This window comes from Eulemur rufifrons, chromosome 14 (genome assembly GCF_041146395.1).
Source record: "Eulemur rufifrons isolate Redbay chromosome 14, OSU_ERuf_1, whole genome shotgun sequence".
NCBI classification, from domain to species: Eukaryota; Metazoa; Chordata; class Mammalia; order Primates; family Lemuridae; genus Eulemur; species Eulemur rufifrons.
Genome location: NC_090996.1, coordinates 35057688 through 35083799, shown reverse-complemented (window position 1 = coordinate 35083799; position 26112 = coordinate 35057688). Strand labels below are relative to the sequence as shown.

The following is a 26112-nucleotide window of genomic DNA, read 5'->3' as shown; positions in this document are numbered from 1 at the left end:
CCTCACTGCACATTCCCCTGGGGAGACCCCCGCCCACCCGGCGCAGTCAGGCCCCTGCGGCAGCCCTCGCTCATGGTGCCCTGCTCTTCTTGTCTTGGCAGCTGATGGGACCAGCACGTACAAGCAGCACCGCAGGACGCCCTCCTCCTCCAGCACCCTCGCCTACTCCCCACGGGATGAGGAGGACAGCATGGTAGGTCCCCACCCCCAGGAGCAGTCACCTCTGATGAGCCTCAGGTCCCCGGAGGAGCTGACAGTGAGCTGGTGAGGCAGAGGGGACAGCACGTGTGGGCACCCTGAGGCCTGAGCACACGTGGTGAGTCCACGAGACTAAAAGGAGGCCCCTGTGGCTGGACCATGGGTGGCAGGGGGCAGCCAGTGAAGGCGGCTGGGCTGGGAGACATGGTGCCTGAAGGCCAGGATGAGGCGTGTTTGGCCCCATCTTAAGAGGGGTGGGAGCCACAGAAGGTTCAATCAGGAGGGTAATAAAAGCTTCCTCTGCTGCTGAATGGAGAGTGAGTGGGGTTGCAGGGTAGAGGCAGGAGTCCAGGGAGGTCTTGACGAGGGAGACAGGCTATGGCAGGTGGGGAAAGGTCAGTGGGGGCAACAGGGACCTTGTGAGGCCTGTACCAAGTGCTGGGGGCAGCTGGAGGACTCCCTGGTGCTGCTCTGCAGAGTGAGGAAGGGTCTCGGGGTCATGGTGGCCATTCCTGCCAGTGTCGTCACTGGTGCTCACTGCTGGGCACTGGGCCTGCCCAGGGAATGGGCCAACCTCCGCCAGACTGGGCCCCTGGGTGTGGAGGACCAGCCCAGCCTCGGGGCAGGGGCCCAGCTCACTTCCACGTCACCACACCGCGGCCGGGCTTCCTCTCAGGTGTGGTGGCCCCTCTAACTGACCCGGCTCGCTGTCCAGTGCTCCCAGTCTTTCTCGGACCGGCTTCTCCCCATGCCGAGTTGCCAGGCCTTTTTTCTTTTTCAATAAAAAGGAAAAACGTTCTTAAACACATTCTGCACGAGGCCCGGAGGACAAGTCGACCACCCTGTTCCCTCAGGCCTCGGCCGTATGGGTCACAGGTGGCCCCCTGCCTGCCTCCTCCACCCCCCAGGCCTGAACCCCGTTGGCCCCTGCGCTCAGGAGGGGGCCCCGAGCCAGCCCCTGCCAGGTCCCACTCTTGCCCCCTGGCTCTGTTGCTGCGGGCATGTTTGACTCACTTCCTCTGACTTTCCCTGCTGTCCTCACGTGGAGTTTCCGTGCAGGTGGGCCACCTGGGACGCTGAAGGGTGGTGGGCACTGGTGAGGCACACAGGACACAGTGCCCTCCTCTGCCAGCTTGGGGACACCCAACTCTGGGACTGGCCGTGCCTCTGTGCCCCGCGGGTTTCACACCTGTGCTGCTGGGGAGGATGAGTCATTCCCACCTCTGCTGCAGCGGCTGGTGGGGGACCTTGGTGGGGGACCTACAGTGTGGCTTCTGCGTGAGGCTGCTGTCAGAGCACTGGGGGAGGGGCTATGGGGAGCAAGAGCTCTTGGAAACTTCTAGGCCCAGAGAAGAGGAAGGGACAGTGCCCGCTCCTCCCCCAGGACTCCCCAGTTGGTGGCCTAGGCCCAGGCCGGCATCTGTGGCCCTCACCTGCTCTCAGGAAGCCCAGCAGGGGTTTGGTGGGGGCCCCGCTCTGCCTTCGCCCTGAGCCTCCCTGGCTGGGTCTGGTGTCCCCTGGCCAGGGAGGCCAGGCACCCGCTCCCCGCCAGCCTTCCGTTCCCTTCCATGCAACGGTCCGGGGCCTTTGGCTGCCCCGGGATTGGCTGGTGGAGGTGCCCCTCTGTGGCCCACATTCCCTCACGGGAAGCAGGAAGCAGCCTGAGCGTGTCCTCGTAGAATTGAATAGCAGGAAGTCTCTCCGTTTACACAAAGAAAGTTGGCAGACGTGAGCGGGCAGCCCAACACCAGGGGCCACAGCCAGCCCCGGCAGGCGGGCGGGCGCCCACACACACCCGCGGCCCTGGGGGCAGCCAGAAAGCCTGCTAGGACCGGGGTGGCCCTGGGGGCACCGCTGCCCTCCAGGTTCCACAAGCCTTGGTCCCCGTCCTCCCCGCACCCCACCCAGACCCCACGCTGAGACCCTGAAAGGCCACCTCTCTCTGCGCAGCCCCCCATCAGCACCCCCCGCCGCTCCGACTCGGCCATCTCCGTCCGCTCCCTGCACTCCGAGTCCAGCATGTCCCTGCGCTCCACGTTCTCCCTGCCCGAGGAGGAGGAGGAGCCGGTAGGTGTGGGGGCTCGGTGCGGACGGCCTTTGAGGGCTGTCGCTGTGCTGCGGCCTGGCTGGCAGCGAGAGGGAGATCGGGCTGGGTCAGGACTAAGGGGCCAGGTGGGTCCCCCAGGCACGTCCCCCCGCCCCCCACCCCAGGGACAAGCCGTGGGGGTCAGCGGGGCTCAGGTCGGCCTCTCCAGTCTTCCTCATGGGACGAGGGCAGTGGGGGTGGGCCAGGACTGGGCAGCTAGATGCAGTCCTCCCTACTCGGCCCTCAAGGTCCCCTCGGCTTCAGCAGGCCCCTCTCGGGACAGGCCCCTGCCCCTGGAGGCCAGCCCTGGGCCTGCAGGGGCAGGGGCCAGGCGCCTGGTGGTGGCATAGCCCAGGGGGGCCTTGCCGCTGTGCTAGCACCCTGGGCCCATGCTCCCCTGCCCCGCCCTGCCGTTCCCAGGAGCCGCTGGTGTTTGCCGAGCAGCCCTCGGTGAAGCTGTGCTGCCAGCTCTGCTGCAGCGTGTTCAAGGACCCTGTGATCACCACGTGTGGGGTGAGCCTGCCGTCCGACCCGCCGACCCCTCCCGCCACCCACCCAGCCCAAGGCTGCGGGAAGCAGCCCCCACAGCACACCCTGGAGCCCTCAGAGGCCCGGGGGGCTGCTGGCCCCTCGCATGTGGAGCTGTGGCCTTAGTCACAGGCCTGCTCTGGCTGCCCAGCTGGTGTCTCCCGCAGTGGGCTCAGGGCAGGGCTGAGGCCCTGGGCTGCCACTGGCTGTCGACTTGGGCTGAGGAAGACTCTGCAGCCATCCCCCAAGTCCGCCCTTTGTCCCCACAGCACACGTTCTGTAGAAGATGCGCCTTGAAGTCAGGTAGGTGCTGCCCCCATCCCAGGCCTGGCCACCGTTTTCCCCAGCTGGGCAGGGAGGTCCTGGCACTGTCCCCTGGGCTGCCTAGCAGAGGCCAGTGTCTGGGCTCGTCCGGCTTCTGCTGGGTGGGGGTGCTGGGGGCTGCTGGGGACACTTGGTCGAGGTTCAACCTCCTTGAGTAGCACAGGGGACCCCGCACTCTGGGGTCAGTGCCACTCTCTGTGGAGGCCGTCCTCGCTGTGAGGCCACGTCCTCCTGCACCAGCACCTGTTCCCGCGGGTGCCGCGCCCCAGGCTGCCGCGCACTCTGCCCTCCAGTCCTCCCGGCCCCACCCAGGCTTTTCCGGGCTCAGCTAAGAAGCTCCGTCGGCACCTGCTCTTCCTTCTTGGTGGCCCAGCTGTGCCCCTGTTCCGTGCCGGGCACCTCAGAGGGGCAGATGGAGGGTAGATCAGGCACCTGATAGCAGCTCGTGTCCACCCAGGTGGGGGACTGTTCCAGGCCTGCTGCTGCTCCCCCACCTCACCAGGACTCAGGTTCCCACTGGACAGAGCTGTCCCCGCTAGGCAAAGCTGCCAGGGGACGGCGTGGCCAGGCAGGCTGTGGGGGGTCAGCATGTCTTCCTTTCCCAGAGAAGTGTCCCGTGGACAACGCCAAGCTGACAGTGGTGGTGAACAACATCGCGGTGGCCGAGCAGATCGGGGAGCTCTTCATCCACTGCCGGCACGGCTGCCGCGCGGCAGGCGGTGGGAAGCCCACCGTCTTCGAGGTGGACCCCCGAGGGTGTCCCTTCACCATCAAGCTCAGTGCCCGGAAGTAAGTGCCCCTCCCCTGACCCCGGCCCCCGGGGGTTGCTGGGCAGCTTTGCCTCTCTGGGAGCCCCCTTGTGGGGCCCCAGCTCAGTCCCTGCCGTGTCCCGCCCTCCCACAGGGACCACGAGGGCAGCTGTGACTACAGGCCCGTGCGGTGCCCCAACAACCCCAGCTGCCCCCCCCTACTCAGGATGAACCTGGAGGCTCACCTCAAGGAGTGCGAGCACATCAAGTGTCCCCACTCCAAGTACGGGTGAGTGGGCGGGGGGGCGGGTGGCCCAGTCCCTCCTGGAGCCGCCGGGGTGCCGGTCCCCAGGGAGCTGGGTCTTAGCTGGGAGCCACACCTGTAATCCTCACCAGACAGCCCTGAGCCTCCTGGAAACGTAGGTTGGGGAGCTGGGGGCGTCAGGGAAGGCGAGGGCCCGGGGGTGGACTCCAGCAATTGGGCAGGTTGAGGGGGGACAGGAGGCAGGAGCCGGTCCTTCAGGGTGTTACTCCTGGGGAGGAAGCAGCCCTTGAAGAGCTTTGCGCAGGGTGACATGGTTGGCCTTCACTTGTTAAGTGGCCCACTGGTTGCTAGGTGGGATGGACAGACAGGCAGGTGTGGCTCAGGGAGGCTGGGTCTGGGGTGCAGTGGGCACAAGGGTGGAGCACTCTAGGGGGGGAAATCACTGGGGTCAGGGAGGCACAGGCAGGGGTCCTGCCAGGCAGGCAGGTGGGCAGCCGTCCTGTCATTGCAGGTGCACGTTCATCGGAAACCAGGACACTTATGAGACACACCTGGAGACGTGCCGCTTCGAGGGCCTGAAGGAGTTCCTGCAGCAGACGGACGACCGCTTCCATGAGATGCACGTGGCGCTGGCCCAGAAGGACCAGGAGATCGCCTTCCTGCGCTCCATGCTGGGCAAGCTCTCGGAGAAGATCGATCAGCTGGAGAAGAGCCTCGAGCTCAAGTTTGGTGAGGGCTGGCCCAGAGGCGTGGGGACACGGCACCTCCTCCCGGCCCTAGTGACACCCTATCTTCTGCCACTCAGATGTCCTGGATGAAAACCAGAGCAAGCTCAGTGAGGACCTCATGGAGTTCCGGAGGGACGCGTCCATGTTGAACGTGAGTGGGCAGGGGCTGTGGGCGGGGCGGGGGAGGGGAAACGACCGCCCCGCCCCTCTGCTTGGGCCCCAGCAGGGAGCCTCCCCACTGTCCTTTGCCCCTCCTAGTCAGGATTAGGGGAGGGTTGCGCTGCTCTGCCCAGGTCTAGGGGCAGCGGGCCCTGGAGAGGCTGCACTGGAAGCTGCAGCAGCTCCACCCACCTGCCACTCTGTTCTTGGCTTTGCAGGACGAGCTGTCCCACATCAATGCGCGGCTGAACATGGGCATCCTAGGATGTGAGTACGGGCCCCTCGGCTCCACCGGCCACCCCTTAGGCCCCCACTGGGTCCCTCACCAGCTTCTCCTGTCTCTCTGCAGCCTACGACCCTCAGCAGATCTTCAAGTGCAAAGGAACCTTCGTGGGCCACCAGGGCCCCGTTTGGTGTCTCTGCGTCTACTCCATGGGTGATCTGCTTTTCAGCGGCTCCTCTGACAAGACCATCAAGGTGGGTGGGGTCCTGCGGCCTGCCTGTGCTGGGTGGGCACTGCATGCCAGCCTCTGCCAGCTGCAGCCTGCCCCCAGGCGAGCCTTCTCCCGGATAGCTTTCTTCTTTTCTTGCCATGCTACCCCTTGTCACTGGGCTGACCCTGCTGGGGCCTGTTCTGGCCCTGGTCTCTGCAGGTGTGGGACACATGTACCACCTACAAGTGCCAGAAGACACTGGAGGGCCATGATGGCATCGTGCTGGCTCTCTGCATCCAGGGGTGAGTCCAGGCGCATGTATAGCCACTGCTCACAGGGACAGGAGCCACCATGCTGCTGCAGCCCATGGGCGGTGAGCTCAAGCCTGCATGACCATGTGTCTAGCCTACCTGTGGGGCAGCCTCTACCCTGAGCAGCGCTGGCTCACTGGGTAGGTGGCAGGAGGTGGGCTCCTGTGTGGGTCTTCTCTGAAGCCTGGAGCAGCCAGCCTCCCAGCAGAGCCTGGCCCTGGCCCTGGCCCCCAGGTGCCCAGAGGACAGAGGTGGAGGACATTAGGGGCGGAGGCAGGTGCTCAACTATCACTGGCCTGCAGCCAGAGCCCTGGCACAGCTCTGGGCATGGGGCCATGGAGCAGCCACCCTGGCTATGAGGGAGTGAGTGTGTGTACATGCTTGTGCGTGTGCGTGTGCGTGTGCGTGTGTGGGAGGGAGGGAGGGAGAGATGCTCGCTTACAGGGAGCGGCAGCTTGACTGCCAGCAGCCGACCTCGGGATTTATTCAGTGCTAACAGTTGGGTAATTACCTCCCAGCTCCTGTCAAATGCTCTCCAGGCAGGGACCAGAGGCTGGGCTGCCACTTCCAAGGTTCCTGTGTGGAGACAGGAAAACAGGATGGGGCTCCGGGAAACTGCACTGGGCTAAGCTGCGGGTTCCTGATGGCCAGGAGGACCTCGTCCCTGGCTAAGGCAGTGTCAGCAAGGACGGCAGCTTCTCCTGCCTTGACACATTGGTCTTGTTCCCCAGGTGCAAACTCTACAGCGGCTCTGCGGACTGCACCATCATTGTGAGTGGGGCTGTGGGCAGGCGGGCCGGAGGGAGCACCCCGGGCACGCACTTCTCCCTGCCCCGGGCTCTGGGCTCTGAGGCTTCCCATCCTCCCCTGCCAGGTGTGGGACGTCCAGAACCTGCAGAAGGTGAACACCATCCGGGCCCATGACAACCCAGTGTGCACCCTGGTCTCTTCCCACAACATGCTCTTCAGTGGCTCCCTGAAGGCCATCAAGGTATGGCGAGGGGTGCCTGTGGGTGCAGCTGCCAAGGCATCCGATGCCCACTCAGCCAACACTCATGGCCATCGTGCAGGTCTGGGACATCGTGGGCACTGAGCTGAAGCTGAAGAAGGAGCTCACAGGCCTCAACCACTGGGTGCGAGCCCTGGTGGCCGCCCAGAGCTACCTGTACAGTGGCTCCTACCAGACAATCAAGGTGCGCCCAAACCACACCCTGCCCGCTGGGGCTCTGCCCTCCCTGCCCTCCCTTGTACACACCCTGGGTGGGCAGGTGTGCTGCCCTGTGCTATTTTAGCCCCAGAGGCCCTGGAGGTGAGGCACCTGGCCTGGGACCAAGTGGCCCCCACTTACCCGTAGATCTGGGACATCCGAACCCTTGACTGCATCCACGTCCTGCAGACGTCTGGCGGCAGCGTCTACTCTATCGCTGTGACAAATCACCACATTGTCTGTGGCACCTACGAGAACCTCATCCACGTAAGAGTTGGCCACCTGGGGGCAGGGCCAGACTCTGGGCCCATCTCCCCCACCCTGTTGTGTCTCTGACCTGCCTGTGCCCACCCTCCCAGGTATGGGACATCGAGTCCAAGGAGCAGGTGCGGACCCTGACTGGCCACGTGGGGACGGTGTATGCCCTGGCAGTCATCTCCACACCAGATCAGACCAAAGTCTTCAGTGCATCCTACGACCGGTCCCTCAGGGTGCGTGCTGGCCCAGGCGGTGGGAGGCGCAGAGGGTGGGTGCCCAGGCTCAAGTGGGTCCTCACATCACTCGTGTCCCCCCAGGTCTGGAGTATGGACAACATGATCTGCACGCAGACCTTGCTGCGCCACCAGGGTAGTGTCACCGCGCTGGCCGTGTCAAGGGGCCGGCTCTTCTCAGGGGCTGTGGATAGCACCGTGAAGGTCAGTGTCTGTGGCTTGGGCCACCCAAAGGGGCTGTACAGAACAGCAGGGACGGGGGAAGGGTGGTGAGGAGCTAGCAGCCCCAGGCAAGTGGCAGTGGAGAGCAGGTGTGGACCTCAGGTGTTGTTGGGGTAGGATGGCCACAGGGCACCTGAACGAAACATCCCTTTCTTTGCAGGTTTGGACTTGCTAACAGGATCCAGGCCAGGCCTTGGCTGCTTCTGGGCCTGCCCTGGACCTGTCTGAGCCAGGCTGGCCACTTGGGCTGGTCTCGGGGGTCTCTGCTTGCCCTGTGGGGACAGGCGGACAGGCTCAGGCAGCCAGGCAGTGCCCTCCCTGCCCTGTGCTCAGCCCTGTCCTTGCTGCTGCCAGGACAATGCCCCCAGGCCCCTCTCTCTGGGTGCCAGGTACGACGCTCACCCAGCCCACCATCTGTCCCCACCCCAGATGGACTGTGGGGGTCTTTTTACTCACCTTTTCTACTGTTTTTAGACTGTATATAGATTTGATTACTTTCCGATTGAAATAAAAGCTGCACAGACTGTGGCGGTGAGTGAGGTCAGGTCCTTGGGGTAAGGGGGCTGTGTGTGGCCTTGAGAAGGTTGGTGTGCACTGGCACCAGCAGTGAGGATGAGGGACGCTGGGGACAGACCACAGAGCAGTTGCTTTGGTTGAGCCCAGGACTGCGGCCCCTCTGGGGACCTCCACGCCAAGAGGAGGTTCGGCACACCTTGGCCCTGGCTTCCAGCCCTGCTCCCCGTTTCCCCAACACACGCACTCCCAAAAAGTGAGCCAGGCAGCTCTGTTTTCTGCTGTTTATTGACAGCCGACAGCAGCTCCCTGCCCCGACCCCCCTCCCCACCTGCTGGAGCCCCAGCCTGGGCCACCCACTGAAGAGAGGCCGGCTGGGCGTCCGGGCACATCCACTGTCAGGGAAGCGCTGGGTGTGACACCTGGAAGGGGCCCCGCACGCCCAGATGCCCCCTCAGCCAGCCCCCTCCACCCGCCCCGCACCACAATCGCTGGTTTTCGGCGTTTTTTTTAATTCTTTTTTTAAAGAAATGTCAAAGTTGTGCCCAACACTTGTGGATCAGCAAACACGAGAGAGGAGACCAGTCAGTACTTCTTGGAGAGGGAGAAAGAGAGACAGGAAGGGAAGAGAAGGCTGGGAACAACCACACGACACAGCCTTGGACCATGAGTAGAAGTGTCCTTAGAACTTGGGTGGGGTGGGCTCGCTGCCCATGCGGGTCCAGCACGGGGCCCAGGGGGGAGGGTTGGGCACACCCTCGCACACGAGCCTCGAGCCACATGGAGCCTGGCACGCATGCCCCCGCACCCACGCTGCCGTCACTTGGCTGACACGCCCACGTTCACCACATTGCACGCACAGCGCACCTCGCACCAGCACCCCCAGGACGCAGCCACACCCAGGAGGAGGACACAGCCCATCAGCGAGCAAGGCACATCCTTTGAGTTCTTCGGACGCGGAGAAATTACGAGAGAGAAGAGCAGAGGAGAGACCCTAGGCGAGGACCCACCCTCCCCGGACCCCAGCCTCCTGTTTGTGCTAGCGGGCCAGGGGCCTGGCCACGCTGGGGCGCAGGGAGGGAAGCGCGGACAGACAGATGGCCTGGGCCTCTAACAGCTTTTGTCTCAAGCTAGACTCCAGTGTCCTTTCAGTTGGTAAATGGTTGTCTATAGAATCAATAATATTTCTTTCTTTAAATATATATTTGTTAAAGTTATACCTTTTAGTTTCTCTGGGGAAATCTGCGTCAGCTCATTCCCAATAAATTAATACTCTTGATAGCTTATATTCTGGGGGGTGCAGTGGGGCAGGGGGTCCTGACCTTGGTCCCTGTCCCTTGTGCTGCGCCGGAGCAGCTGGCAGAGGTTCCCCAATGGGCAGTTCTGTGCTGGGCATAGGCCTGTGCTCTGCCCCAGTTGGGGAGGGGGCTACGGCGCCCCCCTCCCTCCTCTCCAGGGCGCCCGCAGCGGGCAGAGCCTGGCGCGGGGGGCCCAGCAGTTATTGCACAGGAGCAGCAGGCGGGGACGGGCACGGGGGCAGCGGCGTCCGCCCAGAGCCCTTGGGGCCCCCGGCCCAGGCCCAGGGGCAGGAGTTGTGCTTGTGCCGGCGCCGGCCGCCCGCCCGCCCGCGCCCAGACCTGGCCATCCTGAGGTAAAGGTCAGTGTGAGGGGCTGCAGCCCTGGCGGCGCGGGCGGCCCGACGTGGCCGCGTCACTCCAGCATGGCGTCCAGCTGGTCGGCCAGGTCGTCGAACATGCTGCCAATGTCGTCCAGGATGCTGCCCGTGCTCTTCTCCGCCGCGGAGGGGCTGCGGGCGGGCGCCGCGTGAGCAGTGCGGCCGGCGGCGACCACGCCTGGCCCCGCCCACCCGGCCGAGTCCCGCCCACGCCCCATCCTAACGGGCCGGCACCCAACCTCAACCCCGCCCACCACGTGCAGGCCCCGCCCCGCTCCCGGGATCCTAAAGGGCCGAGGCCCGCCCTCAACTCCGCCCCCCACATGCAGGCTCCCGCCCACTAGACCGAGTACCGCCCCCCACGTGCCAGGCCGTCCCGCCCCACTCCCGGGTTCCTGACCGGCGGAGGCCCCGCCCCGAGTGTGGGAGGAGTCGGCTGGCACGCAGCCCCGCCCCATCCCCGCCCACCGCGGCTGGGTCCCGCCCTGCGCCCCGCCCCGCGCCTACCGCGAGCCCTGTCCGTCCTCTTGCCGGATCTTCTCCTCCACCGCCTGCAGCGCCGCGGCCAGGCACGCGCTCGTCTCCTCCAGCTTCTGCCGGGCGCTGTCCCCCGGCGAGGTGCCGTCGGGCGCGGCGGGAGCCCCGGCGGCGGCGGCGGCGGCGGCGGCGGCGGCGGCGGCGCGCGGGGGCTTAGCGGGCACGTGCAGCGCGGGCGCGCCGGGGGACGGGGGCTTGGCGGGGCTGGCGCTCAGCGAGGGCGGCGTGCCGGCCGGCTTGGCGGCTGCGGCGGGCGGCTGGCGCGCCGGCGAGGGCGCGGGCGACGGGCTGGCGCTGCCTGCCGGCAGCCCCGCCACTGCCTTGGCCGGCTTGGGCGCCGTGGGCGGTGGCGGCGGTTTGGGAGACACAGGCGGCGGCGTGCCGTGGGCGCGCTTCACTTCTGCGGGAAGGACTGCGCTGGCACCGCGGCGGGCACGGACCGCGCCAGCTCCCGCACCCGGCGCGCAGCCGAGGCCCCGCGGCCCCTCGCCCCCAGCCTCCCGTGGCCGCCAGGGGCCGCGCCCCCAGCTGCAAAGCTCACTTTGCTGCTTCGGAACTCCCCCTCCAGAGGTGGCCTGCTGCAGCCACACCGCCTAGTTGCCTGCATGCCTCAGGGCCTTTGCACCTCTGATCCTTCTGTCTGGAAACCTGTCCTCTCCCTTATGCGCCTGGGTCAGGGGAGGGCCATCCACTTTGCTCCAGCCCTAGGCTGGCAGGGTTGTCCAATAGTGGGTGGATGAGAGGGTCTGGGGACACTTTCCCACCCTACCCCACCTGGACTTCCATCAAATCCAAGAAGAGGAAAAGCCCTCAGAGTAGAGAGACTGGGCAGGGGTCCTGCCTCCCCTTCTTGGCCTGCACTTGGTGGCTCCATGGACCTACCTGGGCTGCCAGGGCCTGGCAGCGGCACCTTCTTGGAGGTGGGTGTGGGCGAGCCCTGGATCTTGGGCACCGGCTGAGCCAGGATAGGCTTGGGAGACACAGGCGGCTTGGCCGTCTTCCGGGCATCACTCTCCGGTTGGGGCAGTGGGGGCAGGTGCACCAGGTCCGTGGGCGGTGGCTCGGCAGGCGGGGGTGGCGGGGGCAGCTCTGGGGGGCCAGCCTGCTCTGAGGCTGGCAGGCGACGTGCAGTGCCTGTACCATTCTGGTACACAGACAGTGCGGGGGGCGGCTCAGGCCCAGCCTCTCGCTCCCTGGCCTTGGGCCTGCGCTTGACTGTGTCAGACTCGGTCAGGATGAACTTGACATTCTCCTGCTGGCTCTGCTTGGCCCGGATGCGCCTCTTGAGCGTGGCACTGGCCTCCACCCTGGTCAGGGGTGGGCCCTCAACACTTGCCTCACCCTTGACTGGACCTCGAGGCCGCTGCCGGCCAGCACCATCCTCCACAAAGTGGCCTTGATCTGCCGACTCCCCAGGCCCCCGACGGGCAGTGGCCAGAAGTCCAGTGACTGGCCCGCTAAGCGTGCGGCGCCGGTTCACCACCTCCCCATCAGGCCCGATGGCCTCTTTATGCTTCACGGAGGCCAGCACCGTGGCCACCCGGCCCGGCTCTGGACTGGCAGGCCGAGGCGTGGGGTGGCCCTCGGGAGGCCTGCGGGCAGCCCGGCCCCCACCCCCAATGGAGGACAGCTCAAGCATGGCCGCGATGCTCTTCACACTGCCGGCACTGCCCGTGTCCACGCTGCCAGCTAGGTCGCTAGCCCGCCGGCGCTGTGCCCGGACCCCCAGCAGGCCGTCTTCAGCCTCGGTGTCCGGCACCTGCTCATCAGCCAGGTTGGCACTGGCCATGGCTGAGCTGGAGCGCTTGGGTGGGGGCGGTGGGGGCCCCTTCTTGCGTGGCCGCACAGCGAACGACTGGCTGCGGTTGACATTCTTGTCGGTGCCAGCAGGTGCCCTCACTGAGTGGCTGCGGCCCACACGCCGCTGGACTGTGGCGTACGGCCCTGCGGCAGCAGGCACTAGCAGCTCGTCCCGCTCGGGCTCACTGTCAGATGCCGCGTAGCGATTCAGGCTGTGGGCGCGCTTCTTGGGCCGCCCTGGCTCGGTGTCAGCCTCAGGGGGCAGGCATAGTGTTGGCACAGCTGCCGGCACAGGCGGGGGTGCTAGCCCTGGGGCAGCTGGCCCCGCCTCGCCCTCCACAGGCTGGGGCAGCACGTAGGCAAAGCCACGGTGCGTGGGTGACTGTGGCAGGGAGCGAGGTGACATGGGTCGCTCTGTGGGTGGCAGCAGCTGTGGGGTGGGCTTCACCTTGGCCGTGGCTGGGGCTGGACCATGAGGTCCCCCAAGGGCCTGGGGAGAGCCTGGCCGGGCTTTGGTGGGTGTCTGCGGGGGTGTAAAGTGGCTGGCACCCGGCAGGAGGACCTGCCGTGGCTTGCCAGGCACTGGGGGCACACTGGCCCTCTTGACACTGTGACCATGGCGGCCAGGCCGGGCCTCCTTGGGGGTGGTGCCGGGGGCTGGCCCCTCATCCAGCAGGTACTCCTGGCTTCGAGACATGGGGCTGCCCGGCCCAGGGGGCCCGTCGCCCAGCAGCTCCTGGGAGCTGCTCATGTGCCGTGCCCGCCCACCCAGGCTGGGCTCCTGCCGCACAGTGGCCCTGGGGGTGGGTGGCAAGTGGTTGGGGGGTTTTTCAGCAGCGGCAGCAGTGGCCCCCTCAGCCGGGCCAGTCATGGCAGCCTGCAGCTCACCGCTAAGCTCACTGTCCTGGAAGGTGGTCATCTTAGGGGACTGGCAGTCAGCCGGTGCAGGCTCAGGCGGGGGTGGTGACTCAATGGCCATCACTTCCAGTGACTGGGGTGCCTTCCGGCGCAGGGGTCCCCCTTCATACTTGGCGTATTCTGCCTTCTGCAGCTCTGCCAGTTTCCTCACTGCCAGCATCAGCTTCTTCTGGTGTCCTGAGAGGGCACAGGGGCAGGTCAGGTGGACCAGGAGCCAAAGGGGCGGGGGGTGGGCCTGGGGGCCGGGGCCCTCACCCAGCTTGGTGATGCCGATCTCCTGCAGGTCCTCCCAGGTGATGTCGGTGATGAAGTCGATGTTCTCGTAGCCGTTTTCCACCAGCACTTTGTAGTACTGGGCCAGGCCGATCATGGACAGCCACACGGCCAGGTTAGCCTACGGAGCAGGGGACACAGAGGGGCAGCCCGAGCTGGCTGCCCACACCCTGCCCACCCGCTTGGGGCTGTTGGAGGAGGGGTGCTGGGCCAGCAGGATACAGACAGACAGAAGGACAAACGGACAGGCCGAGTTGTCATCATTGGAAACCTCACAGGCAAGCCTCGGCAGGAGCCCAGGGCCAGCGCCTCGGCACGGCCCCACACGCAAACACACACACAGTGACGGCCCCTCCTCAGGACGCCCTTTGAGAGGGTGGAAGCAAGGGCTTCCTTGCCCGGCCAGGCGGCTGTGGGCACAGCACCCTGAGGAGACTCACCCCACATGTCGTGGACACAGACATACGGCACCACACCAACTACGTGTATACGTACACATGCCGCACACTGCGCGCCCAGCCACGCATGGGCACTGACATCCTGTCCGCGTCATGCTCACGCCCTCTCACTGTTTCCCCACCTGCCTCAGACACACAGCCACACCACACACATGTGCAAATATCCACAGCAGTCCACCGAGAGCCACCAATCGCTCCCTGAGCGGCATCCAGGTGTCCACACTCCCAGCTGGACGTCATTCATGCACCCACACTTGGCACACTCAGTCACCCCAGGTGCACAGGGCAAGGCGAGGCCCACAGGACCCAGACGTGCTCCCAGGAGGCCCTCTGAGCCGCTGACTGAGTGGGGCAGGGCGGGGTGCGTGTGCACCAACTGAGTGCAGGCCCGTCCGGCAACAGATCCAGGACCCTGAGGGCCCTTTGGTGGCCACCGAGCACCTTTCCCGTCAGTGGACAGGACCCCAGAGTTCAGGTTGGGCCAGGCCCTGGGCCCACCTCTTCCAGGCCCAGACCCTATCCACCTGCCTGTAGTGACAGCACAGGCCAGCATGTACAGGTATGGCTGGAAATGGAAGTGTCACCCGTCAGCACGGGCCACACGTGCGGTGGAGCATGTGCGTGCTCATGCAGTTCTCAGCGGGTAGCTGGAGGGCATTCAGTGCACACACGTGCTGGATGCGGTGGACGCAGGCCCCTGCCATCTCTGCATGCGTGACAAGCCGTGCTCAGGGGATAGATGGCTGGGGGTCCCTGTATGGCAGCCTGTGTGTGATGGGGGTCTTTTTGGGGGTCAGGGAGGTGGAGAGGGGGACTCTCCTGGCTGCAGGCTCCTCTGGCCCCTGCCCCTGCCCCAGGGAGTCTGGTGTCAGTGCCCAGGACGGACAAACAGAGGCTGTCCAGGTGGCTCACTGCTGGCGGCCCATCGTCCACTGTCCTCTCCCTGGAGCCCCAGAGGGGTGGGAGCCAGTCTGTCTGTCTGTCTGCCCGCCCGTCCTGGGCCCAGCCACTGGGGTGCAGGGGGCCTTACGGGCTTGTGCTCAGGCAGCCAGTCGGGCACACTCAGGCCACTGATCTCTGCCGTGATCTTCTTCCGGTGGCCCGGCTTGGTGACGCCGATGGCCGTGAGGTCCTAGGCAGAGGGGAGCCCATCAGCAGGAGGCCGGGCCTGTCTGTGGGACGCAGCTGGCAGGCAGCCTGCAGGAAGCTCACCTCGGGGGTCATGCGGCTGATGGTGGGCAGGTCGTAGCCGGCGCTGACGAAGTTGGGGGTGTAGAGCTGCAGCTGGAACGTGGCAAGCCACTGGCTGACGGCCTCAGTGCTCTGGAAGACACAAGGTACCCACTGCAGGCTCGCCCGCCCCAGGCCTGCACCCCAGCCACCTCACGCCTCCTTCTCTGCTTGGCTGGCAGGCCATGTAGCCACCGGGCACGCCGTCCGCAGGTCCATCTGCAGCCAGGCCTGGCACGCCTGGCCCCGTGCTCCTCGATCGCGGTCCTGAGTGGGCCTTCCTCGAGCGTCCTCCAGCCCTTCTGCCTTCAGGGATCTCCACCAGGAGGGTCCAGTGCTGTCATGTCATGGCCTCCCTGACCTTCCCCTACCCCCCGTTCCTGCACCAGGGACCCCCCACACCATCTCGGTGAGGCAGGCAGTGTGCCCCATGTGAGGGGTCTCGGGAAAGGGGCCTCTGGCTGGGCTGCTCAGGGCTGTCCCCAGCTGCCTGGAAAGTGGGCTCTGTGCCCACAGGCGGGCACCTTGCTTCCTCCGCCCCGCAGGAGGACTCAGCCAGCAGCTCACGCCTCCCCAGCACCCGGGTGCACGCACACGCGGCCCACTTGCCCACGCACGCACTGTGCTGTCTCACACCTGTGCCCAGCTCATAGTCACACCGCCGTACACGCACCCCACTCACTGCACGTGCCCTCCACAGCGTGCACACACCTAGGCACACGCCAGCTCACACGTACTGCTTACATGATAGACGTCACCTGTACACACGGGAGTGTGCACACAACACACACACAGACTGACAGACAGAAGAACGGGCTCTAGCCTGGCAAGGCCCCTGGCCCTGCTGTGCCCGGGGCCAGGCCAGGCTGCCCGGGTGCCCATCAGACTGTCAGCCCCGCCACCCTCCCTGATGCCTGGCCCTGGACCTGGCCCGGCCCTGTACCTTGCCCTCTGACGCCGGCTCCAGCTTCTTCGGTGGCTGATCTCCGTGGACCTGCCCCGTGTGGGCCACTGGGGGCTGGGACCGGGCCGCACCTGGGGACGACAGGGGTGGGGGGCAGGGGCTGCTCGGGGGCCTCTTCCCCACCAGACAGGCATACCTGCATCCTTCACTTACCTGTGGAACCCTCTGGAGGCTTGACTGGGCTGTCCCCAGGGCTGGACTCGGACACGGACTTCTGGGAAAGCACCGTTGCCAAGAGCTATAACCCAGAAACACTCACTCACTGGCCTGCTCCAGGCCCTGGCCACCCTGGCCACCCGTGCTGGCCACCACCCCGGCCACCCGTGCTGGCCACCACCCCACTGACCTTGACTCCCTCGGAGCCTGCATGCAGGGCATGGCCCCCGCTGCCCCGGCCGCTGGCCACACTGCTCACACTGCCGCTTCGGTCCCCACCTGCCAGCAGGAGGGAGTAGGATGAGGCGCTGGCCCTGCAGTGGTGCCCTCCTGCCGCCCCAGCCCTCAGGGCCCCCAGCCCACCTGCAAAAGGCTTCCTTAGCACCCAGATCTCCTCTGGGGGCGCAGAGGGCCCCAAAGAGCCACCTCCCTGGGGTGGGCTTTGTTCGGTGCCTGCTCGAGAACCTGTAGGCCAAGCAGAGTCTCCTGAGCCCTGGACGGAGGGGAGGGGCGGGCAGAGGAGAGGCCAGCTCATCCGCACCTCTGGGGGCCACATCGTGGCCTCCTCCTGCCCTAGCTGTCTGCAGGGAGCGGAGAGGCCCTTGGAAGGCCCCATCCACCTGGATGCCCATGGGTGCAGGCCCTGCCTCCTAACCAGCTGCCTCTTCCCTCTTGCACACTGTCACCTGCCATGTTCTTTAGCCCCGGAAACCACCCGTGCGTGGGCTCCACAGCCTGGGCCCTGGGGGCTGGCCACATGCCCTGTTCCTGGCACTCACTCTGCCCCAGCTCACAGTCTCCCCTCCTCACTGTGCCGAGCCCCCTCCAGCCTCAGTGCCTAGACTGCTCTGCCCATGGCCAGTTCCCCCGTCCCCCGCCAGGGCCCTCTCTGACCTCTGACTACCCTATCTAAAGCAGACCTCTATCCACTCGCCCTGTGTCACTGGTTGGTACTGTTCCCTCTGTGTCACTGTCCCCACCCTCTCCCACCCCAGGGCAAGCTGCCTGAGAGCAGGAGCAGCGTCTAGGTCCCTGTCTGTCCCCAGTGGTCAGCTCAGAACCAGAACGTGGAGGGCACTCGTGTTTGTGGGATGAACGGAGGAATGGGTGTGCACGGCCGCTGGCGAGGAGATGGCCAGCGGGCCACACTGCTGGACCCCTTTCTGGCCGCCAAGCCAAGGCTGACTGGCTCCTCCCTGCTGGCCCCCTGGTTACGGTGGGACTTGCCTGCTCGCTTGACAATGGCCTCGCCCAATGAGGACGGGAAGTAGCCCACCCGGTCATTGCCCGTCCGGTTGTCATGGATACAGCCCTTCCACCGGCCATCCGGATGCTGCTCGAGGACCTGGTCAGAAAGGTGGGGCTGTGCTCAGGGATGCTGCTCCACTGGGAGCTGTCTGAGCCACCTTTCTGAGCCTCCTGCCCTCCCGGCACCCCCAGCTGCTGTGAGAGGGTGTCCTGGGTGAGCCTGCCCAGGCCCCACCTGGCCCCGCTTCAGTGGCCCCGGGGCCGCCCTTACTGTGATGATGTCTCCGGCCTTCACGTTGAGGCTGGTCAGGTCATAATTGTTGCAGTAATCCTTGGTCGCCCGGACCTGCAGGGCTGCCGAGGCCTCTGGGGACACAGGAGGTGGACTCTTGTCCCAAGAGCTGACCTCGCCAGGCCGGGCCCAGCCCCCGCCCCACCCGGGCCCACCTCGCAACAGCTGCTTGATCTCCTTGCTGGCCTGGGACGTGGTAAACTGGTGCACGATGTCCAGGGCCGTCTGGCTGTAGGTGTTCCTCACGTGGGCGTTGATCCCGCTCTGTGTGTGTGAAAGGGCGAGGCCGTCAGGAGCCTGCGCCACCCGCCTGGCCCAGCTCCTGCAGCCCCGACTCACGTCCAGCAGCAGCCGGACCACTTCTGTCTTCCCGCAGAGCGCGGCCTCGTGCAGGGCGGTGCCCGACTTGGTCTGGCGGTTAATGTCGATGCCAGCTTGGAGGAGGAGCCTGGTGGGGGTGAAGGCAGAGCGCGGAGCGAATGGCAGGCCTTCCAGCAGGAGTTCCCCCGCACCCCATGCCAGGCCTCAATTCCTGGGTACCCCAACTGCCTGCTTGGGGCTGAGGGCTGGCGACCCTGCCCTGTGTCCCTGACTGCCACGGTGTCTGACTTACCCTGTGCTAACCCTTCACAGCTCGTATCTCCTGTAACCCTAGTGTTTGCACTGCTGGGACCCCCACCTTATGGGTGGGAAAACTGAGGCTCAGAGAATTTGGTGCCTCCGTGAGGTCACCCAGCAGTGGCAGGGCCGGGACACAGCTAGGCTTGTGGGCTGTTGCAGCCCCCTGCCCAGCCCCTCCAGCTCATTGTATACTTGGGTGTCTGGAGGCCACACCAGAGGGCTGACCATGTCCCTATGGCTACCTGGATGTTATCCCTGAGCCCAGGGTGCCACCAAACCCTAGGAATAGTGAGGCCGAGTCCCCTCCCCACCAGGGCTGTACCTGATAATGTCGATGTGACCATTCTTGGCTGCCAGGTGCAGGGGGCTGGTGCCGTTGGGGTCAGTGGTGTCCCCCGGTCGGGGCTCCAGCAGCGCCGCACACATGTTGCTGCTTAGGAGCAGCTGGACTACCTTGAAGGAGGGGGCAGGGTAGGGGAGCCCTGGCCTGGGCCACCCCCACCCCAGGTGAGGGGAACAGGCAGACGGAGCCCCACTCGGCTCCGCAGGGAGACTTACCCCAACACGGCCGAACTCGCAGGCCAGGTCCAAGGGCGTCTTCCCCGAGTTGTCCACCATGCACGGGTTGGACTGGTGCTGCAGCAGCATCTCCGACTGTGGGGGCCGAGGGCACAGTCAGGCCCACAGGCAGCCCCAGGCCCGAGCTTCCCCCCACCCCCATCCCCACACGGGTCTCACCACGTCGTAGTGACCGTGCTGGGCCGCCAGATGCAGGGGAATGTGGCCCTCGTCAGACGGGATGTTCACGGCAGAGCCTGCCTTCAGCACCAGCTTCATGGGCTCCTTCCGGCCCTGCCAGGCCGCATAGTGCAATGGCCGCATGCCTGGGGGCAGGTGGGGGCTGTTGGGAGCTAACCCCTGACCCTGAACCCAATGCTGACCTCCAGAACATGGATTGCACAAGGACCCGCCTATACCCAGACCCAGACCCTGGGCTGAGCCCTCGGGTGAGGGACCACCAGGGCCTGCTGAACCCAATGCTCCAGGCCTGGGCCAGGCTTGCCTTTGTTGTCCTTGATGTCCACAGCGGCCTGGGCTTCCAGCAGCAGCGTGATCAGTTCCGTGTTGCCATTCAGGGCCGCGTGGTGCAGGGCAGAGAAGCTGGCACAGGCAGAGAGCAAATGTTGGGGAGGACCCACCACCCCGGCCCCCCAGGAGCTGCTACCCCCTTCCAGGCTGGCACCACCCTGGCTGAGAACTCACCCATCTGGGTCCTGGAAGTTGACATTGATCTTCTTGGTGGAGCCCAGGAGCTCTGGGAGTGGAGAGGGACACGGTAAGGGGAGGCTCTGCCCAGCCCTTCCAGGCAGCGGGAGAGAAGGGGACTCATTCACTCAGCTCTGCCCTGCACTCGGCCCCAAGTGCCAACGGCCTGGGCCTTGGTTTCCCATTGCACTGAGATGGGGGCGATTCACAGGACCAACCAAGAACTCTGGTCTGTCCCCGCTTGGGGACAGGAGACTAGGCTGTGCACCCACACAGACAGACACACACACACACACACGTGTGCACACGCATTCCCTCCCTGGGGACGCTGGCTGAGCACCTGCCAATGGTGGGAGGGAGAGAGCCGGCCCAATCTGTCTCTCAGAAGACCCAGATGGGGCCGGGGGTGGCCAGGGAGGCTGGAACACCCGGAAATGGGGGTATCTCTGGGGGAAGAGCTGCATCTCCACCACACGGCCACCCCACTGCCAGCTCTGGGCCACAGCCAGTGTGGGCTACCCACATAGCCAGGGCAGTGGGGAGGTAGGTGAGAGGCTAGTGACCCTGCGTGACCTCCTGCACACAGCCATCTTGGCCACAGGGCTCAGGCCACCTGAGCTCAAGGGGCCCAAGCCTGCCGGAGGGGCCTCCATCTCCCCTAGGGCCGTCCCCCTTCCAGCCCCCACCGGCTGGCTGCCAGAGGAGAGAAGCCCACCAATGCCCTCCCAGTGGGCGCAAGTCCACGTGGACTTGGGCCAACTCCCTGCCTGTCTGGGCCCTGGTTACATAACCCGTTTGTGGGTCAGTCACTCGGTGAGGGGGAGCACACAGGACAGAAGCCCCTTTGTCCAGGCCCAGGACAGGGGTGGGGGTGGGAGCCTGAGGGCGGGAGTCAAGGCACAGAGGCTGCAGGGCTTGCCTGGTGACCCACAGCAGCCCTGGTCTCAGCCGCCAGACGCAGGGTGTGGGTCCTCCAATGACCCATGAGGCCCACAAGGTCAGACGGGCCTGAGTTCAAGTCTCTGCTCTGCCACTCTCTAGCCCCATGGCCTCGGCCACTGGGCTGGAGGAGGCCGTGCTAACGGGCGGCAGAGGCGGAGAGCATTTCCAGATACAAAGCCCGTGGGGCCGGGCACCACCAGGGCTCAGTGAGTGGCGATTACTAATATCAGCTATGCGGAATCCCACCCCCACCTCCTGCAGCAAGGGGTTTCTCTTGCGCAGAGTGAAGGCGGCTCCACCGCGCCAGCAGCCCCATGCTCAGACACATCTACTTCCACGCGTGGCAATGCCACCCTTCCCCTCTGCGGCCCGGCCAAAGCCGTGGATCCAGCATGCTCTCCTGCACTCCTATATCTCGTCCCTCCGTGATCCCTTCTGGCTCTACCTTCGAGATGCTCTCAGCACGCTCGGAACCCTTCTCACCTCTTCTCACCACTGCCACCGCCACCAGGCCGGGCCGGGCCAGCATCGCTCACCGGATCACTGCCACCACCTCCCCACTGCATCCCCATGTCCTCCCTCACCGCTGGGTCTAACCCAGGGGTGCCCAGCAGTCTGGGGGGCCCTATGAGAACATGTGTCGGATCCTGCTGCTCCTCTCCCGAAGACCCTTCAGCAGCCCGTCTCACTGAAGGGGGCAGGGGGGAGGCCGAGGGAGGACAATGACACTGCACAATGGGGTCCTCCTGCCCTGCTGCCCTCGCCCTGACCTTGCCCACTCTCTCGTCACCCCTGCTCCAGCCACATGGGCCTCCTTGACGCTTCTCCAACATACAGGCTGCCCTTGCCGCAGGGCCTTTGCACATGCTGGGGGGGGCTGCTCTTCCCCTACGGATCCCCACAACTCCCTCCCTCACGTCCGCTGTCACCTGTCAGCAAGGCCTCCCCATCCAAGATGGCCCCCCCATCCCATGTCTGCCGTGTTGCTGTGTCCTTCACGACCACCGACCACATCACACCTCACTGATTTTGTTCCTCACCCGCCTCCACCACTAAACTATAAGCGCCAAGAGGACACGGGCTCGAATCTACGGTGCTCACTGCGGAGTCCTCGCTAGCTAAAGCAGTGCCTGGTGCGCAGGGGAGGCGCTCAGTAAATCAGAGACTGAACTGGTAGCTTCGTCCCCCACTCTGTCCGCCTTTCAGGGCCGGCCTCACGGGAGTGTGACTGAGCAGCTGCCCAGAAGACCCCACAACTGCTTGGTTGCTGTGTTGTCGCTATCTTGAAATTCTCAATTTTGGAACAAGTAGCCCTGCATTTGCATTCTGCACGGAACCCTGTCAATTACGTAGCTGGGCCTGCACGGTCCCTGTCCCTTGCCATTAGCTGAAGGGAGTGCAGACATCACTGCCTCTCCCCTAGGGCTACACTTGGGATGTTCCCCCCCAGGAATACTGCACCCCCACCCTTCCCAGCTCCAGTGTAGCCAATCCTGGCATCTCCCCTAAGACAGGCTAGGCCAGGCCCTCTCCTCCCCACACAGTGGGCCCCACAGCCAGGCCCACCTGCTCACTCAGCCACACCTGCAGGGGCTGAGATTTCAGGGGGGCAGAAGGTCACAGAACAGAAAGTGACACCTGTGGGAGACGGGGCGTCTCCATCAGAAAGGGGACCACCCCCATGAGGAGGGGCAGCACCTCACCAAGTCACCTCATCCCTCTTTCTGCCCTGGGTCTCCTCAAAGAAGAAAGTAGCTGAAATTGGATGGGGGCAGCTTGAAGTCTTGGGACACCCTCCCCCAATTCCTGTGAGGGACACTGGGTGGCCAGGAAGGTCCCAGAACTGAAGCGGGCCTGGGGCTGGAGAGACTGCCCCCTCTGAGGCAGGTTCTCTGGATGAGCAGGGGCAGAGGCCGGCTGGAGGGGGCAGGTGGGGACCAGGCTGGAGGTCTAGGAGCCTCTCCCAGAAGCCACCTTTCCCTCCCTGCGAGGTCACTAAGCCCCATGGGTTCCGTATGAGCAGGAGCACACAGAGCTGAGCGCCCCCTGCCTATCACCCAGCCCTTCAACTGCTCCCTGACACCAGCCCCACCTTTGGGGTCAGGTCCAAACTCCAGGCTGCAAGGAACTTAGTGGGCCAAGGTGAGAGGGTGGCAGGCACCAGCCCTCAGTGTGCAGGGAATTCCTCCAGGGTGTCCTCAGGCCTCCTGGAAGGGGACACGGGGTCCTCCCCGCCAGCAGGAGGCCACCCCTGCCCCAGCATTCTCCCTCCAGAGCACAGTCTCTTCTTCCCTCAAGGACAACTGCTATGCGTGCATGTGCACACAGGGGAGGCTCCCTTTAAGGCGGGATGACAGAGCCTGGGGTGACAGAGCCTGGGGTGACACTAGAGTGGTGGGAGGAGGGAAGAGGCCAGGCACCAGGAGGGGACCATGAAAGCAAGGGTCACAGGAACACCTCTGGGCTCAGAGGCCTAGAGGACACTGCTGGACACCCCCCACCTCGTGGCCCAAACTCCAGCTGTACTTTGCTGAATCAAAATACATCTTACTCCAAAGCAGGCCAGCGTTGCCATGACGACGGAGCTAATTCATGGAGGGATTTCTCCATCTGATTTATTGCACCCGCCCCTGTGAGTCAGAGAGTACAGACACGGGGGCCAGGGCAGGTGTCTCCCCTGCCCCAGAGGCCAGACAGGCAGAGGGAGAGACCCAGGCAGAGGTAAAGGCCCCCATGCCCCCCAAATGGCCTGAATAGAAGGGAGGAGGGACCCCCAAATCTGAGGTCTCTACTTCCCTAGTTCTGGGCCTGGGCCATCTAGGGGAGCAGTCGTAGTTGGCACTTACTGAGAACTTACTAAGTACTGGAGCCTCACGTGCACCCCCTCGCTGTCCTCACAACGCTGCTGCGAGGCAAACGTCCCATCCTACAGATGGGGAGACTGAGGCCCAGAGAGCCAAGCTGTCTGTACCCAAGGTCACAGAACCACTAGGTGGAAGCCTTTACCATGCCTCTGTCTCTCTCTGATGAGGCGCCTCTGCCTGGAAGCCCTCCCTTTCTGAACCCTAAGGGTCTGAGCCAGCCCAGGGCCCGCCTGCCCACCTGCAAGGCACCAGTGTCCCTCTCTCTTGCTGCACAGAGTGGACAGGGGCTGCCAGGCAGGGTGCTAGGGGCGGGGGTCCTCCTGCCCTGCCCCAGGAGCTGGTCCCAGTGCCCAGCAGCACAGTGGAGAAAGGGGAGGGGCCTTCTGGCTACAGTCTGTGGGGGTGGGGTGGGGAGTGAGGGTGCCCAGACCCCACGTGCTGACCTGCAGAGCCCTGCCCGTGTCCGCACAGGTGCCCTGACACACTGACACGGTCATACGTGCGCAGCCGCACACACGGCTAGTCCACACGCCCATCCATCCATCTCCCGAGGCCCCCAGGGAGGTCCTGGCTGAGCTGGGATGAGTGCTGGGATCAGGGCTCCAAGCTCCTAGCCCTTCCCTGGGGCCCCCACAGCGCAAGCTTGAGATGGCCAGTGGGCCTCCTCCCTCACAGCCCCCTTTACCAGCAGGAAAGCCCAAGGGGACCAGGGTCTGGTGGAGCCTGCCAGAGAAGTGGGCCCACAGCCTTGCCCAGGGCTGCCCCTGCCTGGGCGACCTTGGGCCTCTGCTCCAGGAGTAAATGGCCCCCCATCAGCCATGCGGGGGGGGGGGCAGCCACACCCCCAGCGTGGTCCTGTCCCCCCTTCCCTGCGAAGCTTGTTATTAAACACGGGGCGGGGAGGGGGAGCACGCACTGTCAGGGCCCTGGTCTCCCCTTGCCGCCAGGGCCCCCTCCCTCTCTCCACGGTATGTGTGTGGGGGGCATCCGCCTCGCCCTTTAAAGGCCCATCAGAGACCTCCAGCTGTCAGCCCGCAGCCTGGGAAGGGAGGGGACGGAGGCAGGGAAGGAGGGATGCGAACGCCTGCGGCCGGGGAGGTGGGTGCCGTCAGGACCCCGCCGGGGGCTGGGGTGACGGCCGGGCGCTCGGGGCAGCCCCTCCTCCCGTACTGGGGGTAGGGGGGGCGCTGACAGAGGGTCTAGGCGCTGCTGGCCCCGCCCCGCCCCCGGGGACCCGGCAGCATCCTTCCCTGCCCTGCGCCCAGAGGGGTGGGGGGCTCGGCGCGAGAGGTGGGCCCCGAGCGCGCCCCCCGCACTCACTGGCCTTCCCGGGCCGCGGCCTCTGCAGCAGCCTCTGCGCGGTCCCCACGTCCTCCGCCTTCACCGCCTGCACCAGCTCCTGCTCCTTCCCCATGGCGCGGCCGGGCCGCAGCGACGCGGCTGCGCTCCGTGCGCTCGCGCGGCTCAGACGCGGCGGCCCCGCGGCCCCGGCCGCATCCCCTCCCTGTCCCGCCGCCTGCCGCCCCTTCGCCCTCCTCGGGCTCCGGCTCGGGCTCCGGCTCCCGGCGCGGAGGGGGCGGGGAGCGCGTCACGGGCGGGGGGCGGCCCGGGGGCGGGGGCCGGCGGCGGCGGGCGCGGGGCGGGGGCGCGGCACCTGGCGCCGCCTCCCGGACGCCTGGGTCCCCGCGGCCGCTGACCTCCGTCAGCCCGCGCCGGCCGCGCGCCCGGCTCCGTGGCTCCGCCCCCGCACCGGGCCCTCCCCGGAGACGCCCCCTCCCCACGTGCGGGCCGCGCGGCTCGGCCCGGCCTCTGCGGACAGGCCGGCCCGGCGCCCGCCTGGGGGCTGGACGCGGCGGCAGCGCGAGGCTGAGAGGAAGAGCCTTCCAGAGGCTGCGGGACCCGCGCGGGGAGGGATTACCGAGGCAGGGGGCGGGCGGGGGCCGGCACGGAGAGACCCGGGCGCCAGTGGCCGTGGTTCCCGTGGGAGGCGTGGAGGGGCTGTGAAGAGGAATCTCCCGGTAATGAATTCGGTGTCAGGGAACCCGCACTCCCTCCCCCCACTTCACCTCCTTCCCTGCAGCCGCTGGCTCCTCTCCACAAATAATGCGGGGACAGCTTCCCCCAGCCTCAGTCTGGACCCAGCCCCAGGGCAGCTCCCACATCCACCACCGGAGGGGCCTCGGCTCCCCCCACCCCAGCACTACCCACCCCAAGCCAGCGCCCACCCTGCTTTCTCTCCAGCCTCCACCGGCGGGTTCTGGAGCCCCAGGCAGGGCAGTTTTGGCTGACAGATGCTGACCCTACCCCACCCCCTACAGAAGTGTCACCCTCCGACCTCCTGCCTGAAGGACTGGGACACTCCAGGCCTGTAGCATCCTAGAGACAGACCAGTTGGGGTCTGAGTCCTGGCCCAGGCTCTGTTTCCTCATTTGCAGAGAGGGTCAGGCTGTTGGGAGAATTTGGTGAGGGCGGCACACATGATGGGTGGCCTGACCCCTCCTCCCTGTGGCGCCAACCATCAAGCAGGTCCAGGAGGTGAGGAAGGGGAAGCGTAGCCACAGGGGGCCCGGGATCACAAGGGCAGCTGGCCATTCCCTTTGTGGGGTCTCCCATGAGGTTAGGGAGCAAGCCTAGGTCTTCTGACATGTGCTGG

At 65.7% G+C, this 26112-nt stretch overlaps 2 protein-coding genes across 9 annotated transcripts in view; one reads left to right on the top strand and one right to left on the bottom strand.

The window, feature by feature from the left end:
- Window positions 1-9894, top strand: part of TRAF7 (TNF receptor associated factor 7) — a 29012-nt gene extending 19118 nt beyond the window's left edge. For 3 of the 4 annotated variants that reach the window (XM_069487064.1, XM_069487063.1, XM_069487060.1), the window contains exons 4-21: window positions 102-193; window positions 2149-2265; window positions 2705-2797; window positions 3082-3115; window positions 3742-3925; window positions 4040-4174; window positions 4662-4879; window positions 4956-5029; window positions 5256-5304; window positions 5387-5514; window positions 5691-5773; window positions 6514-6553; window positions 6657-6773; window positions 6853-6975; window positions 7137-7256; window positions 7349-7480; window positions 7565-7684; window positions 7863-8234. In XM_069487064.1, the coding sequence (XP_069343165.1) occupies window positions 102-193; window positions 2149-2265; window positions 2705-2797; window positions 3082-3115; window positions 3742-3925; window positions 4040-4174; window positions 4662-4879; window positions 4956-5029; window positions 5256-5304; window positions 5387-5514; window positions 5691-5773; window positions 6514-6553; window positions 6657-6773; window positions 6853-6975; window positions 7137-7256; window positions 7349-7480; window positions 7565-7684; window positions 7863-7877 (1874 nt within the window). In that variant the 3' untranslated portion in view covers window positions 7878-8234. Of the gene's footprint in view, window positions 1-101; window positions 194-2148; window positions 2266-2704; window positions 2798-3081; window positions 3116-3741; window positions 3926-4039; window positions 4175-4661; window positions 4880-4955; window positions 5030-5255; window positions 5305-5386; window positions 5515-5690; window positions 5774-6513; window positions 6554-6656; window positions 6774-6852; window positions 6976-7136; window positions 7257-7348; window positions 7481-7564; window positions 7685-7862 lie in introns of all 4 variants that reach the window. The other variant, XM_069487062.1, reaches the window with a different exon arrangement.
- Window positions 9895-9916: 22 nt separating this feature from the next.
- Window positions 9917-25011, bottom strand: CASKIN1 (CASK interacting protein 1). 5 transcript variants are annotated; one of them, XM_069487058.1, is made up of 20 exons: window positions 24780-25011; window positions 19651-19702; window positions 19451-19548; window positions 19126-19271; window positions 18946-19041; window positions 18710-18840; window positions 18106-18214; window positions 17922-18030; window positions 17746-17840; window positions 17454-17571; window positions 16590-16691; window positions 16417-16505; window positions 16224-16308; window positions 16050-16141; window positions 15089-15199; window positions 14907-15008; window positions 13401-13539; window positions 11310-13322; window positions 10398-10827; window positions 9917-10022 (listed from the first exon to the last, which is right to left on the bottom strand). In XM_069487058.1, exons 1-20 carry the CDS (start codon window positions 24871-24873, stop codon window positions 9926-9928), a joined length of 4308 nt encoding a protein of 1435 aa, XP_069343159.1. In that variant the 5' UTR covers window positions 24874-25011; the 3' UTR covers window positions 9917-9925. The 5 variants fall into 5 exon arrangements, with proteins under 5 accessions (XP_069343159.1, XP_069343157.1, XP_069343158.1 ...); XM_069487056.1 differs by having other exon boundaries at window positions 18710-19041; XM_069487057.1 differs by having other exon boundaries at window positions 17746-18030.
- Window positions 25012-26112: the final 1101 nt, after the last annotated feature.

What these genes read in the sequence shown, in the direction of transcription:
- CASKIN1 (XM_069487055.1), bottom strand. Translation starts at nt 24,873, where the DNA reads ATGGGGAAGGAGCAGGAGCTGGTGCAGGCGGTGAAGGCGGAGGACGTG. An exon ending in GGTCACATCGACATTATCAG is followed by an intron (nt 18,215 to 18,709) that starts GTACAGCCCTGG and finishes CACCCCCACCAG; the next exon opens with GCTCCTCCTCCAAGCTGGCA. An exon ending in AGGCCGGAGACATCATCACA is followed by an intron (nt 17,572 to 17,745) that starts GTAAGGGCGGCC and finishes CTTTCTGACCAG; the next exon opens with GTCCTCGAGCAGCATCCGGA.